Source organism: Cavia porcellus, unplaced genomic scaffold (genome assembly GCF_034190915.1).
Source record: "Cavia porcellus strain 051 isolate PalLab524CR breed Dunkin Hartley unplaced genomic scaffold, mCavPor4.1 scaffold_11, whole genome shotgun sequence".
Classification (NCBI taxonomy): Eukaryota; Metazoa; Chordata; class Mammalia; order Rodentia; family Caviidae; genus Cavia; species Cavia porcellus.
Genome location: NW_026947494.1, coordinates 79,045,618 through 79,063,771, shown reverse-complemented (window position 1 = coordinate 79,063,771; position 18,154 = coordinate 79,045,618). Strand labels below are relative to the sequence as shown.

General features: G+C 33.6%; 1 protein-coding gene across 8 annotated transcripts in view; it reads left to right on the top strand.

Annotated features, from left to right (window-relative positions):
- Sntg1 (syntrophin gamma 1) overlaps positions 1–18,154 on the top strand; it is a 774,196-nt gene that overhangs the window by 550,392 nt on the left and 205,650 nt on the right. For all 8 annotated transcript variants that reach the window (XM_063258519.1, XM_063258518.1, XM_063258522.1 and 5 more), the window contains 2 exons: positions 11,286–11,388; positions 14,642–14,724. In XM_063258519.1, the coding sequence (XP_063114589.1) occupies positions 11,286–11,388; positions 14,642–14,724 (186 nt within the window). The remainder of the gene's footprint in view (positions 1–11,285; positions 11,389–14,641; positions 14,725–18,154) is intronic.

Here is an 18,154-nt window from a genome sequence, read left to right as displayed (position 1 = left end):
ACTTCAGTATAGCTAAGGCATTTGGAGGGAGGATAAGGGGATTTCAAAGCCATGTGAGTTTTGCTATTTAATATTTCATATGGGGCAGAGAGCCTGGCTTCCCTAAGTCCCACCTACTTAACACCTGCTTTTCAATGGCAATGATTGGGAGATTTACAATCAATGCCTTGTCTGTGAGTTCACCCGTTCCCAGTGAACATTTATTCTTCTAAAATCTCCAGTTGAGTACAAATCCCTTCAATCTTATTACTCAAGTGGATATCATCAAGACTTACGAAACTGACAACCATTTATGTTAATTTACTTAATGAGAGCTAGCATACATTCCTCATTGCTCACCATTGCAGTGACTTCACACAAGATGTGTGGATTTCAGACAGCCTCTGATAAATTACAATCATGAGACATGACTGGACTTACATGGGGGCAGCAAGCTATGTTTAGCATAAATAATATCATTGGCACCAGTGCTTCATTTGGGAGAATCTTTTAGGATGAGATGATGATTGACCCACTGAATAAAAGGTAGTAAGGCTGAAGTCTAAGTTCAAAGCCTGAGCATAAGCATGGTGGTTCTTAAAGGGTTTTGTTTTGCTGGGTCTTGTTTTGCTTTTGTTTTTCTCACTTACGTCCCAGAGATAAAAGTGTCCTTTGAGATTCTCATGGGGGAAATTAGGCTTAAAAAGCAGAAAAGTAGACTCGAGAGAAATCTCTGATAAGCAAGAGAGGAAGTGATGATTGTATAAAATCATACATACATAGGTATTTTCACTCATTTCTGTATAAATAAGGCAGAAGCAGAAATGACTTTCAAATATATGCTCAATATCAAAAATTTTCATAATGTCTATTTGCCTTATGCAATTTGGCAACCAGGTTAATTTTTAGAATTTTGTGTCTGACTTTTGTGCATGATAGATTTCTAGAAGATTGAAACTTAATCATTTAAATAACAGAATGGACACATTTTCTTCCTGTATTTTGCAAGATATGTGGCAGGCAGTTTGCTCCCTACACATTTAATACATTATGTTTAGGACATATACAGCTATTTTTAAGTGTTTGAAATTACTGGACGCCAAACAAACCGCTGTTTCCCAAGGCACTACAGCTGTGTTTCCCCTGGAGAGACTCTAGTTACAAGGGATGCTGACCCAGCCCACTCAGCTGAGGCCCCAGAAGTGCTGCTTATGGCAACAGAGTACTTACCCTGAGCTCAGTGCACATGCCAGGGTTGACATTTACAATTCAGAGAAACATATTTAAACGATTCATGCAATAGACTCAAATGGCAGGGAGCAATGTAAGCAGTCTTAAAATATTTACTTCTTAGCTTCATGTTGTACAAACATTTTCTGATAATATGCATAAACAAATATTTAGCAACCATATTCTGCAGCTGCGAATCCAATGTGGGTGTGATAATGTTTAGCTTTGTTTTTCAGATCTTGACAATTCATTATGCTTGAGATAGTCTTACAGAATATGAAGCATTCCTGCAATAGGATCTGATTTAAATATTTTAGCAACTTAGAAAACACTTGGTTACATTTGATGTAATGAAGCTTCACTGGTTTGAGTAAATCATAGATGATTTTTGAGATATGATCATAGAATGCACAAAAGAAATTCCTGAAAGTATTACTGGGATCTTAGTCTAGAGAAGGCAAGATCCCACGAACTTTTGTTTGTGGTCTTGCACCAAGCAGTGAGGTATTCTGCAAAGCTTCAGTTACATCAGTATTATTTTCAGAATGATTGGATAAAATACTGTGACACCTTTTATGCGAATGAGAGGCTTGGGTCCTGAATTCTTTAAATAATATAATTTGCTTTAAAAAACATTCCTCGTATCACTGGCTCTTTATTTTAATCTATTAAGAGCATTTGCAGTTTTGGCAGTTTGGTTGTCTTTAAATTAAACTGCTGGATCATCCTCACTCTAACTTCCCATATTTCTATGTTGCTGTGGATGGTGCTAGACACAATGTAAGTTTGTTACATTGAACTAAACGCTACAATCATCCATCTCCAAAAAATATACACTTATTTGTAATTTATGTAAATGCAATCTAATATAGAATTTTACCCATTTTATCTTTTTTTTTTTTCTATGTAGACTCTATTATACCCTCAGATATGGAGCAATGAAATGAGGTTGTAGACCTCGACTTTATAAAGTGATCCTTGAAGCCAGGCATGGCTACTCATATCTATTATCCCCCCACTCGCACAGATTGAGACAGGAAGATTGCCTGTTTGAATACAGCCTGGGCAATTTAGAAATAAATTGATATGTTATCTCAAAATTTAAAAGTGCAATAAATTCATGGATGTTCCTCTGTGCAAAGGTCCTGAGTTCAAATATATTGGTAGAAATGGTGATCATCTTGAAATTGCTATTATAATAAAACATATTTTTTAGAAAATTAAGATTTCTTGTTGATGTTTTAATCACTATCACTTTAAAAAATTTAACTGGTTCATCAAAATGCAAAAATTACAGATTTTAATGGGGTATCATGATGTTTCAGGATAAGCATTATGTATGCATTATCTAATATATAAATCAAAGTAAACATATCTGCCTCCTAGAACATCTATCATTTCTTCCTAGTGAAAATATTCACTATCTTTCCCTCTTGCTTTTTGGGATATACAGCACAATATATATCCACTTTCTGTAGCAAGCAATATCTGAGCAAATCTGTTTTTTCCTGCCTCTGGTAAGCAAAACAAGCCAAGAACACAAAGAAAAGTACCACATGACCTCACTCATATGTGGAATGTAAAACAAAAATGATTTTATAGCAGCTAAGAGTGGAATGGAGGCTGCTGGAGGCTGCAGAGAACAGAAAAGAGGGAGGGATGCAGAGAGGGTCATTGGTGGGTAGTAGGTAATAGTGGAATAGGAGTAGGAGCCTAATATTCCTGAAAGTGAAAGAGTCAGAAAAGTAATTTACACAAGCAGTAATTATCAGTCTGCCATATATTATCCATCATATTTGAGCAAGCCACTTAGATTTTGCATATTATAAAACTGTCATTTACAAAATAAAAAATGTTTCGTTTGCTTCAGAAGCGTTAAATTTCATAAAGCTAAGATTGCATTGCATTTGCATATTTATAGGACTGTATAAGTCCTTATTGTTCAGGATAATTAACACTTTGCAATGTCATTCACTTAAGTAAATATCAAAGATCAAACATGCAACTGAATGTAAGAATTTTCTTAGAAGCCAATTAATAACTCAGAAGAACTGTTAGTCAGACAATGTGTTCCTGCTATTAACAGGTAAAATACAGTTACCCTGACTAATTAAAACCAAATGAATATGAACTCTTGAATATTTTATCAGTTTTCAAACTGTCATTGTTCTCTGATGATGCAGTGCTTTAAAAACCTTTTTTTTTTTTTAACATAATCTAGTTAAATAATTGCAGTGTTTGAGAGCAGATGATGGGAGCTTTGCAGCACACTTACCACATTTTGGTACTGGTTTGCTTTTTTTGTTTAAGACATAATTCACCTAAAATGTGATATAAGAATCTAGCTTGTTTTTCTTCCTTGTGTTTGCCCAGTACAAGTGTGACATGACAAATGTGAACTCCTCTTTGCCTTGGCCAATCTGTGAGCCCTGAAACTTTTGAGAAACAGAGGCATAGAAACAGAGACCCAAACAGATAAAGAAATAAAAAATATCTTTATATAATTTGCAAGAAGTCATAATTCAGTGCAACTCAAACAAAATTTGAAACAGCTACAATCACCTATCTAGCTTTATGGGTACAGATTAATGATACAGGTTTCTCTTTTAGGTTCAGAATTTGTAGTTCAGTTTATTATGTTCTCTGACTTATCCTCTGTAGTTTTCTTTTTTATTATACCAGATTATTTCTGTATCTCTATTTGTTGCATTTAAGATTTATTCCACTAAGATTTATTGTCAACATACTGTGTGTGCTGTTTTATTTTCCTCTTTATGACTAAATATCCACATGTTCTGGAACCGTTTACAAGCAGCCATTTAAACACTAAATTTTAAATTTTAAAAATGTATTCATGAACTTCAAGTAAATTATGGTGCTCCATACTTTCTGTTCATTTTCTGTGATTTGCCTCTCTATAATGATATGATACTTACTTGATTGTAAGACTTACTAGCGTATTTAGATACTGAAAGTTTGACATCTCCCAGCCCCTATCTCTACTTTTTCAATGATTTCTCATACATTTGGGAGAATATTTTTCACTGAAATTTTTCCTCTTTTACGGATCCTTGCTCGTAGTACAGAGTGATTGCATTTATCCTGGGATGTTGGTACCGGTACAAAGCACCTTAATTCTTTTCTCATTCCCAATCTCTCCATTCCTCTTAGTCCTTCCAATTTGGGTTCTTTCCCCATTTGTAAAAGCTTTTGTTTCATTTTTTAAAAATTCTTCTTTAAAATTCCCTTTCCTTCCTTTACCTTTTTCTTCCATCCAACTTATGTTCCTCTACCCATTTCAAAAAGATCTCCCTACTTGCTATGATCTTTTATTTTGCTCTTTGTTAGTTATTTTTTCTTGTAAAAAAATTTGATAAAGTATGTAGCATATCTGTGCAAAGGTTTGCACTTTGTTTTTTGCTCTTTAGTAAGACTTTAAACTTACTACAAAGAGATTTATGCCTATTGGTTGAATTTCTAAGGATTTTATAGAATTTACTCCCTATATTTGTAACATTTCATCGGCTATTTACATAGGAAATATGTAGCATAGGAAAATAGCATAGGAAAAAGGTACTTTAAATTATAGTGACCTGGAATGAAGCTACCTCAACATAATACCTTTAAATTTCTTTTCCTTTGAGGCTGGGGATTTAACTCAGTGGCACAACCACTTGCCTGGTGAGCACGAGGTCATGAGTTCAATATTCAAAACAAAAATTCTGTTATTTTAGTGAAATGTATTTTTCTCAAGTATTCAATTATATTTTTACTATAGATGTTATTTTATCAATATTCATAAAAGGAATTTTCTTTTCTTATGTTATTGTACTTTCCAAAACACAACAAATTTGCAAACTAATGAAGATTTTGTGCAACAACATGGTTGCATTGTTTTGACATCTAGGACGATTTCTTTATTGCTTCATTTTGCGTTTAACATTTTTTAGCCCAGTGCATTTTCATTTTGGTTTACTTCAACAAAATTAATTGATGACACGGCGGCAGTCTTCTAGTGGAGTCATCTCTCTGTGAAGAAGTAGGTGCCGGTCAGTTTGCTCTTCAGTTCTTGATTTTGGATTAAACTTAGCTTTATAAACTATAACTTTTAATTTAACCTGTTTATTGAATTTTAAACTAGTCAACTTGCCACAGAATGGTGGAGAACACCTTAAAATATTGCTTGAATCATTAAGGAAGTCATCTTTGAATTAAAGTAAATTCCAAAATACTATTTTTGTAGTCAAATAAATTGTCTAGCAACACATTTGTGTTAAAGTAAATTCAACTATGCTGTGATTTTTATATATTTTTGATATATAGAATCTCGTTTTAATGGGATCATGGAAAATGACAAAATTCTTTTTAGTCATAATTTTAATTGTTATAGTTAAATTTGATTCAGTGTTGAGCATTTGATTTTTGTTTACAATAAATGGCCATTTTCCAATGTGAAATTCAGTCCTTTAGAGTTATATTGTTACATCCTGACGATTACAGCTAAGAGTTCTACTTTTAGTTGTTGTGATACACACCAAGGTACAAAACTTGCGGCATATGTGGACATTATTTTAGTTTGAAAGTTTAGTAAATACTTCAGGAATTTGAAAATATTATCATTTTCATAGTTTTTGTTTTATTGATAACCAGGTAAGCATTTCACTGTAAATTTTCATTTTAAAATGATACAAAATTTAGTCTAGAAATATCTATAAAACTGTTTCTAAACACTATGTTTAATAGGATCTTTCCATCTTCCTTTGTTTTTTCTTCCATCATTCCTTCCTCTTTCACTTTCTTTCTTTCTTTTTTTCTTGTGTCCTTCTTTTCATCTTCCCCTTCTCTTTCTTTCTCTCTCTGTCTCTCCCTCTTTCTATCATCCATTATTTTTATAAACAAATCAAGAAAATGTAATTAAATAACTGAATGTATAAACATCACAGAATGTCACATTATGTTTTTGAGCTCTTATATTCACAGCAATGCTAGCCCAATCCCTAGTCTGGCATGTTCTGAGCTTTGGAAGGACTGTCCCACAACCTCTGGTCTCAAATATTCAAGTTGAGAACTAATGTTTCTCAGTCACCTGACATTTCTCCTCAGTTGCTTCTTCTGTATTTCATGTTATACTTACCACCTTGCATTTGGTTCTCTCACTATTTCCAATGGTGAGTTATGAAAATTCAGTAAAAGTAGTTCCATTTTCTGTTTGCCATCTGAATAATTTCTGCTTTTGCTCTTAATTTATTTTCTAATCTGAATGCACCAACTCTTGGAAACATCAAAGTCTCCTTCTTTGGTATTCTAGTGCCCCCTGGGGAAGGCTCTATTGCTTTGGTGGAAACTGTCACCTTGTGTGCAGCGTGTCAGCTGAATGTATGCAGGTACATTAAACCATTTACTGTGCTATTACACTCAGGTACCCCTTGGCTCCTCTGTAAACTACATGTACCAGCAAATACAGAATTGACTATTCAGGGGGACAGCCTGACCTGTACAAAATCTTAGCTTCATCCATGTTACTCAGTGACACAATTGATAAGCCAAGTTCTGTTTTTCCCAACAATTCATCAACAATTATATAAAAAAGATCTTTCTCTTAATTTGGTCATCATGTACTCATTGTTCGAAGATCTATAAATGGAACACACATTACAACTTCTAGGATAGCTTACTGAGTTTACCTGTAAAGCAACATCTCAAAATCAAATCACAGATTCTTCTTCAAGGTTCTTTGTGATCAGGCTTCAGGACTTTAAGGAAATAATTTACTGAGTCCAGTGGGAAGACAAAATTCTGGGCAACAGTTTTCTGTCACTATTGTGAGCACTAATACTTGTTTTCTTCTTTTGAAATCTAAATAATGTTTGAATCTCTCTACATGACATTAGGCTAAGAAAGATACTCACTAGTGTTTTTGCTGTAATGTTCTCTCTGAAGGTTTTGTGTGTGTGTGTGTGTGTGTGTGTGTGTGTTTAATGATTTGTGCTCAAAATATGTACAAAGAATCAGAACTCTATAAGAATAAATAAGAATGATAATAGTTGTAGCTAAGGGCACTCTTGACAGATCATAGGTAGGTATCAAAATTCCTCATATAAGAGAGACCGGATTCCAAGGAGAGAGACAAATGGACAGAATAACTGAAAGGCTTTATGTTTCCATTTTACCAAATAAGTAGAACACAAGAGCACACAGTTCATGAACTGAGTTGTTAGATTTGTAGTGGACTTAATATTAAAGCCATAAATATCTTATAAATACCATCTTCCTTTCCCACTCTGATTGATTGTTATCATTTACCATCTTCTGTCTCTTTGATAATATGCTTACCCTAAAGCAATCTGCAAGAATAACAGGACTAATACAGTTTCTGATTAAAGTTCAGAGTATTTAATTTGAATAATAAGAAGTGATGAAAATAATTTTGCTGGCATGGATTTCTGATTTTTTAAGAAGAATCTGCTCTGTGCTACTCATGGAATAGAACTTACATTGTTCAACCAGACAAGATCAGTATGGTGAAGTGTTGCTTCAAAGCGCAGGAATAAACCTGAAAAAAATTAATCACACACATTATTAATGGTATCCCATGCCTTAATTAAGAAACAGGTATGTGTAAAGTTCTTGAAACTGTGATGACAGATACAAATACTCTTCTGTAAGTCAACTTTCATTTTGAAAATGTTTTTAAGGTGAGATTTTATGATTTTTAAAATTTTTATGTTTTCAGCTTTGAGTTGTCCATTCTCTTCTTGTTAGGCAGCTGTGTTAACTTGTACATTAGTTATTTATTCCCCCATTACCACTTAAGGTTCCCATACTGTCATGTCCTTGTTTACCTCCAGGTACCTTGCACTGTACACTTTGAAGTTGAATATTAAACTGCTTCATTCTGTTTGCATTCGTGCTGTATGCATTTCACTTCCTCACAAATTGTCAATTAAATTATGTAATACTGACAGCATCAGCATTAAATAGTTCAAATAGAATCACAATGCAAATTCTTAAACCAAATTAATACATTCAGATTAGAGAAAAGAAAAAATTTGGACTTTGAATGTAAATGTCTTCAATCTATGGAAAAGTAGAGCAGAACTGATAACCTAATAATATTGGATCTATCAATCCATGGTATAAAATGTTCCTCATTATTTAAAAATGAATTTTTGCTTGTTAATTGATGTTTAAAAATCCCATAGATCTATATGTATTTTGTACCGATGATACTCCATGTTGTGCTCCCTTTATGACTCACTGAATAATATCTCCTCATAGTTTCTGAGAGATCTAAGGATTTCCTGTCCCCCAAAGCATGAAATCTCTCATAATCACATTTTCATTTTATCTTCAATTTTTATGTGTATTAGTAACTATGTCACTTTATTGCCCTAAGTCCTGAGGAAATGCTAAGGAAAAATGGGGATAACGAATATTTACCTTCTGTGATCTCAAAGAAAATATTTCAATAACAAATCGTTAACAATGATGCTTAAGTGCTTTCTTTGTATATAACTTCTATAAAATGAAGGATAATGATACTTATTTCTACAAATTTTTCTATGAGAATTTACTAATGTTTTTGAATCTATCAAAATTATTTGTTGCTCCATTTAATATCCTGGAAGTAATATTAATTTTTCTATATGTTAATGATTCTAATCCATTTTCTAATGGTAAATCAAACTTGTATCTCTAGATTAAACATCATTTAGATCAAACTCTATGTCTTAGTAACTTTTTCTCATTGCTAAGACAAAATACAGAACAAATTAAAAAAGACTAATTTAGAAAACATTAAGAAATTTAGAACAAATTAAGAAAGACTTACTTCGTTTACAATGTCTAGAGGTTTCAGTCTGTAACTGGATGCCTTTTCAAGGCTTGGCAGGGAGGAAACAGTTCATGGTGACAAAAACAGCAAAAGCAACAAGCAAAGGAGACAAGAGGCTTTCTGTCCCTTATATTACATGGAGACTGTCCATGCTAATGTGTGTAGGATGCATGTCCCTAATCCCAGCATTGGGCCATGGATCAACTACAAACTTTAGATTCATTCATCTCTGCAAAGCATGATCTCCTGACCACACAGGGATTTGTGGGGGCCTCAAGACACAAGCCAAAGCAGTATATTTTAAAATTATTCTTGAATTTGATTTGTTAAAAAAAAGTATTTATATGTCCCGTATCTTCAACTGCTTTTAAAAGTATTTAAAAATCAGTGCTTTAGACTGCAGAACTTAATAGTGATGTGCGTTGATGTAGTTTTCTTTGGCTATATTATTTGTAGTTTCCTCAGCTTCTTGAATCAAGTGTTTCTCTTTTTTTTTTTTTTTTTTTTTTTTGTTAGATCACCTCTAACGTTCAGTTTAGGTGAATGATATGGTTCTGTCTCATCTTAGTAATTCTGTCCTCTTTCTTTTCTACTCTATTATTGAGCTAATGAACAAAATTTTATTGATGTCATTATGTATTTAAGTTCTATAATTTTCATTTTGATCTGTGTTACAATTTGCTATTTCCTTCCGAGTTTTTTTATAAATTTTCATTTGTTTCATTAGAACTTTCAATTCCTTTTGGAAACATCTTTATTATGATTGCTTTAAAATGCTTTTTGGATAAGTCCAAAATGTGATTTTCCTGTCCTAGTTGGTTATGTCTTCTCTTTCAAAATTGAATATTCCTGATTGACATGTGATTGTTGTTGCATACATATAATTTGTTTACTAGGTTATGCTACCCTTTTATTAAGATCCTACATTAGTGACTTACATAAGATTTTGTAAATAGTTATTTATAATATTTAGTACACTAGTTTATGAGAACCAGTCCCTTTCATGGTATATATTCTAAAACCTATCTAGTACCACTCTAGGCTGATGGGCTCATTCTTTGTCATGAGAATTTCAGTGTTCCATGTTGATAACAACTGGAAACAAAGAGAGCTTGCCCAGGTTAGATCTTGGTTCCATTAACTGGGTAGAGACAAACTGTGCAGTGGTGAGGATACGTAGTTCCGGATGAGTGTTTTGAGGAAAGTCACCCCATGCCAATGGAGGAAGTAAGATTGTGGAGACACTGGAAAGAAAGCGTTTCCCACTTTTGCACTCTCCTGATTTACAGAGGATGAAGTGGCTCCCCTGGACATTTAAGAATAAAAATTTCTTGGCAGTGTTCCAGGTCACACAGCACTTCTGGGGAAGGAACAGAATTCTCAGGCCTAGAGGGACTTTCCCAACAGGAAGTGGATTTTCTGTATATTTAATAACAAGTTATACTGTCATGTGCATAAAATGATTTTTAACTAGCTAGTCTTAATTCTCTTAGTTTGTATGATGGTTTAAATTCCAAATGCATTTATTTATTTATAATGACAAAAAGGTATTTATTTATTTAGAAGGGAATAAAGCCAAATGAAACAAAACAGAATGGAATCAATCAAAACAAAAGGATGAACATGGTACATAACTCAGAAACAAAATAAAAGGAAATCAATAATGGCTACCATAATGCCTGTTGCTATCCTCAGAAGAATTGCCCATACCTTTAGACACAATAAAATCTAAACTCATGTATAGTTATTTCCCAGGTATGTTGACCCAAAGAATTCATCAGCTTCATTTTTCTTTCAAAGTTTAAAATTTTGCATTGGGGTCAGGAGAGCTGGGAAAGAAGGATGGGGAAAAAGTGGAAAAAGATTAAGATGTGATATGTATACATAATCAATTTCCTACAATAAATATAATTATTATGCATTGCAAAAACATGCTAATAATAAAAGTATAATGTAGACATTTAATTGACCTTACATTCTTTAAATTCCACAGCTTTGATTGTTGAGAATGCAGGAGAAAGGTGCACTGTGTGTGTAGGGAAGGCCACAGCGGGCTGAGGAGGTGAGGGCTGGGAGCTGCCACACTACCTGCTGAGCAATTTGGTCCTTTACCTTTCATAGCGTATTTCTCACCACTCAAGGAAAATAAGAAGTGGAACAACTAATAATTTAAAAGTTTTCAGTCATGTAAAAATTGTAATTATAATGATAATTGCATTACTTTTATTTGTTCTGCTTACAGGTTCAGGTCCTTCGGAATGCTGGAGAGGAAGTGACGTTAACAGTCTCATTTTTAAAAAGAGCACCTGCCTTCCTCAAGCTCCCACTGAATGAAGACTGTGCGTGTAAGCATTTATAAAGGAAGTCACAGCATCACACTAACTTTCTAAGCAATTGTTTCCTGATGGCCACTGTTCACTTCCTTTAAAGTTAGGATTCCTGCCTAAATATAAACGTCTTCATACCCCAAAGTGTTCTCCTGGCACTATGGAAAGGAACTAAATAATATTTTTCTTTCAAAACATATTGACCATACATGTATTTATAATTTATAATTTGTATTGAACTTCATACATACTGTTAGTTGGATATATTTTTTCTAACCACAAAATCATATTCCCTTCTGAACAAGCATTCCGACTTAAATTTTCCAGAGGAGAGCAGAAATATTGAAGGAAGTATTTCCTTCTTGGCAAATGTAGTAATTTACACAAGAGTTACTTTAAAAGTTCTTTACCAGGCTATTTTCTTTGTTCTTTTTTTTTCTGAAATGAAATGCTTATTATCTAATACTTTTGCTAAAAATAAAGGACATTTTTAACTGATGCATAATGTACATTGAAATGAAATGAAAGGATTTCAAATGCACAGCTGGAATGGTTTTGAAAGGCAAACATTTGCTAAACCGCACTGCTCTCAATAATAGAACAGTTCCTCTGTTACCAGTCCCAGAAAATAACAGCCACGGAAAAAGCACTGACTTAATTTCTCATAATCATACAGTATTTTGCCTCTGCTATAAATTCATGAACCTGAGACATATTTAAACATTTTGTCTTATCCATTATGAACAATTGAATTCACCTCTTATCTATTCCAGTAGTTTATTTGCTGGTGTTCCTGTGTGATATCCCATTGTATGAACACACTGACTTTATTAATGCATTCTCCTCTTTAAAATATCACATCTGTTTTTTATTTTATTCTCAATAATGAAGTTGCTTTAAATGTTCTAGTACAAGGCTTTCAGCAAGGCTTTACAGTCTCATCTCAGGGTAATAACTACACGGGGGTGTAGCTGCCTAGTGACAGGATAGATGCGTAGTTAACTTGTTAATAAATTGCCAGACACATTTCCAAAGTGAGCACATGTCTATCGCAGTAAGAACACGCATCCTAAGATTTGTCTGAGCAGCACGTCTGAGTGCACGCTGCAGTAGCCCGAGTGAAGTGCACAGAGCTGTTCAGCGGATCTTGCCAATTTTTATCTGGTAAAACTGAAACCGTACTCTGTAAACAACAAAACAACAGATTCTCATTTCTAACACCTCTATGTTCTGGAAAAGAGCATTCACATTTGTTGATAAGAATTTGATCGTTTTCGATACCCCATAAAATGCCATTTGACAACCTTGTTTTGAAATACTTAGAATAATGTCCTCAAGGTTCATCTCTCGGCATGATTGAATTTATTTTTTGAAATATTGAATTTACACATAATTCCATAAAGTCATTGAGTGTAGTGTTACTTTGACACATTTATGCATGTGCAATGATCAAATAGGTTAATAAGCATGTCTATCCCATCAAACATTTAACATTTATTTATATTAGGTACATTTAAAATTCTCTCTTCTGGAAATTCTGAAATATACAATGAACTATTGTTACCCTAATCCTCCAAACTAATTTTTTGCTCATTAACCAATCTTCTCTGTCTCCTTTTCCTTCTATTTCTCCCCCCCCCCCAGTCTCTGGTAAACTCTATCCTATTTTCTACTGCTATGAGACCAACTCTTTTCGATTCTATGTATGAGTGAGACTATGTCTGTGTCTGGTGTATATGACTTGCATGACACCCCTCAGGCCTCTCCATGTTGCTTCAATGGTTAATTTTCATTCTTTTGTGTGGTCATTACTTTCTCTATTGATTCTTGAATACACACTCAATAGGCCTAGTGTACATGTTGGCTGTCATCAACAGTGTCACAATAACATGACAGTGAGGATACATTTTTGGCACACTGACTTCCAGCGCATTGGTTGGATGCCCAGTAGTGAATTTACTGGGTCTCATGATAGCTCTATGTTAAGTTTTTAGAGGAACCTTCACAATGGCTATCCTAAGTATACTTTGTCTAAAATTTCCCTTTTTCTTAATCCCCACCAGCAAATTTGTTTTTACCTTGTATTGATGATAACCATGAGAGTTCTATTTACAGTATTACAGAATTCTGCTTTTGCCTGTAGATTTAACTATGATGAAATTTTTACTTTGCATAAATTTTTAAAGAGTTTCCTGTGTCCTTTCATTTCAAATTCAGAGAATTTAAAGTTTGTATAAAGCTCTCTGGTGGTGATAAACTTCCTTAGCTTTTTCTACTTAGGCAAATCTGTATTTCTCCTTCCTTTGGATGAAAATTTCTGTTAAAAATAGTTAATACTTGCACATTATTATTTTATTTTAGCAATTATGGTATACCATAATCCCACTCCTTTCCTGCCTGGGATACTTTGCTGATCTGTGGTTAATAACAGAGCTTCTTTTTATTGTGCAAACTGTTCTTCTCTTGCTTCAATAGTTTATATTTACCTGAGACTTTTGACAGTTTTATTAGTTCTATGCTAGTTGAGGTTGCTATTTTTTTTTTTTTTTTAAGTTTCTTGAAAGGAAGATCATTTCCTTTCTCTGACTTGGGAGATTATTGAGCACCTTTTCTTCATATAGATTCTATGCTCTTATCTGTCTTCTTCTGAAGCTGCCATAATTCATATATTGCTTCATGGTAACCCATTACCATAAAGTTTCTCATGAGCACAGAATACAGACCTTTGTCATTATAGTTTCATGAAAGCAGATACATTCATTGAGAGCCTTAGAAGATCTAACAAGAGCACTTGTAAAACAGAACACATGTAAAATATCTTTTAATGTTTTCAACTTTTAAAGATTGTTTTACAGATGTAAAATATTTTGTACTAAAGAAAATTATGACTCTAAATAGAGAATTTGACATAAAGATAAAACGACACAAAATGGAACTCTTAGACAAATGAAATCATGCACTATTTTCAGTATAGTTCTTAAGCTAGGCCACTTTAGATAATGTAACAAAATAATATTTCCTATAAAGTTATGCATTTTTTAAATAAATTCTTAATGTTTTGGAGATCATTGAGAACTATGAGTCTCTATTAGTGCCCCAGTATCTGAAATTGCTTAGCTTACTTGAAAAACTCTGGTTTTGACATTAGTTAAATGCAATCTTATTTTAGGACTTGATCTACTTGCTATTAGGGTGAAAGTTTAATGTGGACTCTGTCACCATAAGATGTCATGACATTCTAACTGAAGGACTTGGGCTTTGTTTCCTGCAGGTGCTCCAAGTGATCAGAGCAGTGGCACCTCCTCTCCTCTTTGTGACAGTGGTTTGCATCTGAACTATCATCCCAACAACACAGTAAGACAGCCTAGGCGTAGTTCTGGCTAATGAGATAATACAATGAAAATCCATGTATTATATGTACAGATATATGTAATTTGTAAAAACTGCTACCATATTTATTCAAAAGTGTCTGATAGATATAAAATCCTGCATTTCTTTGTCATTTAAATGGAATAATAAGCCTAGAAAAATGTGACATTACTTTCATTTTGCTTTTCTCTTCTTAGGTCTAAGTATATTAGATATTTTTTATATTTTGAATACTTTTCATTTGAGGAGGTTATAAATAATATCACACAATCATTTTAGAACATTTCATATTATATGTAATTTCATGCTCTACATGATTTGACACAGCTTTTATCATTTCTCTCTTATTTAGCTAAAAGCATTCATCATTTGTTATAATTTAGCAATCTATGCCTACCAGGGAATTAGTACAAAATCTTATCTACACATTATTTTGAAATGTAATAGCATATTTCATAGAATATAAAATTAGCATGTTATTTTGCAGACATTTAAATCAATTTTCAAGGTTTTTTTTTTTTACTTGTACATTGGAGTACATAGGTTTCTTCTTCTATAAATGTCTGAAATTCCTTTTAGTTTGGCCTTCAAAACACACATATTAGAGATGGAAGGAATTCTTTAGTTTATTCTCTGTACTCTTTAGTTTATTCTTTAGTATTGTTCTCTGTACTCATAAACATGAAGCTTAGCACAGTTGTCCTAACGGAGAGTTTTATTTTTTCTGCCCCACGTATTAAAATGTGCAAAACGCAGTCTTTTCTGACTCGTGTGACTCATCCACTATTTGAAATTCTTGACCTAAATGTGGCATTTTACTCTAAAAGACTTTTTGAATAACCTGAGGCTTGCATAGCCTGGCCAGCAGCACTAGCGGTGCCTGTTCCTGAAGAACCTGAGGTGCTCCAGTGTTTACTGCTTTTCTTTAGAGAGAAGAACATTTGCTAAAACAAAAGGTTATGGCTACAAATGTAAGGATGCCCATAAAACCAATCACATCTAGATATACTTCCTCTGATCTTTTATATTTTATTTACTAAAGGAAAAATTGTCCCAATAATATTTAATACACCAATATTCTGGCAAGATCTGAGTCATGTAAACCCTGAGTTTCCTAATGAAGAACAGTTTCATCAGCAAATCCCACAGTTCTAGAGACTTCTTTCGCTGACCAATTTTTATTTCCCCCCATGCAAGGCTTTGAATCTAGACCCTTGTGCATAACAGCATAGCTCTTTCCCTGAACCACAGCTATAGCCCCATTTAGTTTAGTTTCTTAATTTTCATACATATTTTGCTTACTTTCTAAATGCTGTCTATGCCTTAGATGCTCCTATTCACTCCCATTCTCCTGCTGATGCCCCAGATCCCGCTGCTGTAATATTAGAGCCATATTCATGTCCCCATTCCCCTTTGTATGGAGCCCTTTTGCCAGTTCCCAGGCTACTGCACTTCCCTGTGAGCGTGTTGTGTGTCTCAGCTATGGGATACAGAAGCAGGCCCTTCTAGTATGGGACTTGTAACCTGAGCATCTCCCTAAAACAAGTATGGGACTTGTAACCTGAGCAGGGTGGGGGAGAGTAACTAATCCAACCACAGAGTAACTAATCCAAAATTCTCTTCTGGGCCTAAGAATTCCATTTTACTTTAAAAACAATTGTGAATTTTGAGTAAGTGGCACAGTTTTGGTTTTTGAAACATCCTTACTAAACTTTACGGAAGCATTTGAGCATCAGAGCAAATAAAAACATAATATATTAAAATTACCTCATTGTTTCACATGAAAAGATAGCCTATGCCTTCCAAGGATTTGAGGTTGCTAGGTTTAGGGAGTACAAGAGTCATATATTTTGACAACCAAGACACAAACATTGGATAGCCCAGCCCAATCCACTGAATTTCCTTTCTCTGAGATAGAGTAACGGAAACTGTTTTGGAGACTCTGATTCAGATAATCAGTTAACAATTTCTGCAAACCATTTTCTTTTGCCATTTACTTTTATTAAATGCACTCTATGCTGAGTTCTAAATAAAATCTGGATCAACATGCTGCCTTGCATACAATTCTGTTTTGGTAGGATGATGTTTCTTGAGGTTATTGTACAGTGTGTGTTGGTTTGGCACAGAGTCTATCTTAAAGCAAGGCGCATATAAATGTTACTTTCCATTTGTATTCTTAACACTTTTAGGACACAATATTCTTGACATGGCAGATTTCTTTAAAAATTACTATAATTTTCAAAGTCATAAAATGATTCCATTTTCAAATTATCTTTTACACAATTCTAAACAACTACAGTATTACAACAAATGGACAGAGAGCATATTTATATGTTTTTATAATTAAACTAATTCAGCATAAGTAATCTTTAAAGGCTTTTAGGTATTTCATTGTAAATGGCTGCTCTATAATATAGAATATATCAAGCCTGATTATGGTTATCCCAATAGTTGATTAGATCTACTTCATATTTCATATAAAGAGGGAGCATAAAAGAAAATGACACACTTGCAACACTGATACATAGCATCAGGATATTAAAAATAAATATCAATGAACACAAGTATTTTCTTATCTGCTAATCTATGACATCAATATTATTTTTAAAATGTCACTCCACCTATTGGTGATTGTCATTGTTTTCAGTGTTTGACTGCCTCTTTTTTTTATATATATTTTTCATTCATGTAACTTGAAAAGCAAGAAAAATAATTTGTACCTTTCATGAAACATGAGGAACCATCCTTAGTTAACTTGCCAAACATTTTATGACAAAAATGTTAATGAACTGAAAAATCTGTATTAGTCTATCATTTCAACTTTGATTATGAATGTAAATCATGTGCTACAATACAGTTTGGCTGAAGAATGCAGGCAGTTTGGGCTGAGTGAATCCTAGAGTTACCATTAGCTATTTGAATGACTTGGTGATGTTTGCTGTAAAGCCTTCAGGAATGGGCATGCGCACATGGTCCTGGTAGTGCGCTTCAGGTTGTGTCGATGTGGGCTGCAGTTTAGACACATCATGTGCTGCACAACTAATCCAATCAAAACAAATATGTGATCCTACATCATGGATTAAGTACTCATAACTTTGGCACAAGGCCAACAGGAAGACAGACACTCAAGGACTTGGTCTGTTTGTCCAACTCTGCCTCACTGCCTTATTTCCTCCTTCTCTTGCAGAAAAACAAAGTCATAGCTCCTTGCTTCTACAAAACAACCTTTTTTTCCCTATACAAACTAAATACTTTTGCAAGGGCTTTAAGTAATGGATTTGAAGCACTTGGTATAGTGAAAGATTATAGAAAGTAGTAGTCCTTATATTGCTAGAGTGAATAAGAATTTTCTTTTTGGCAATTTCATATTTAAAATAGTTTGTCATTTTTCAAAATTATCATGAAATATATTACT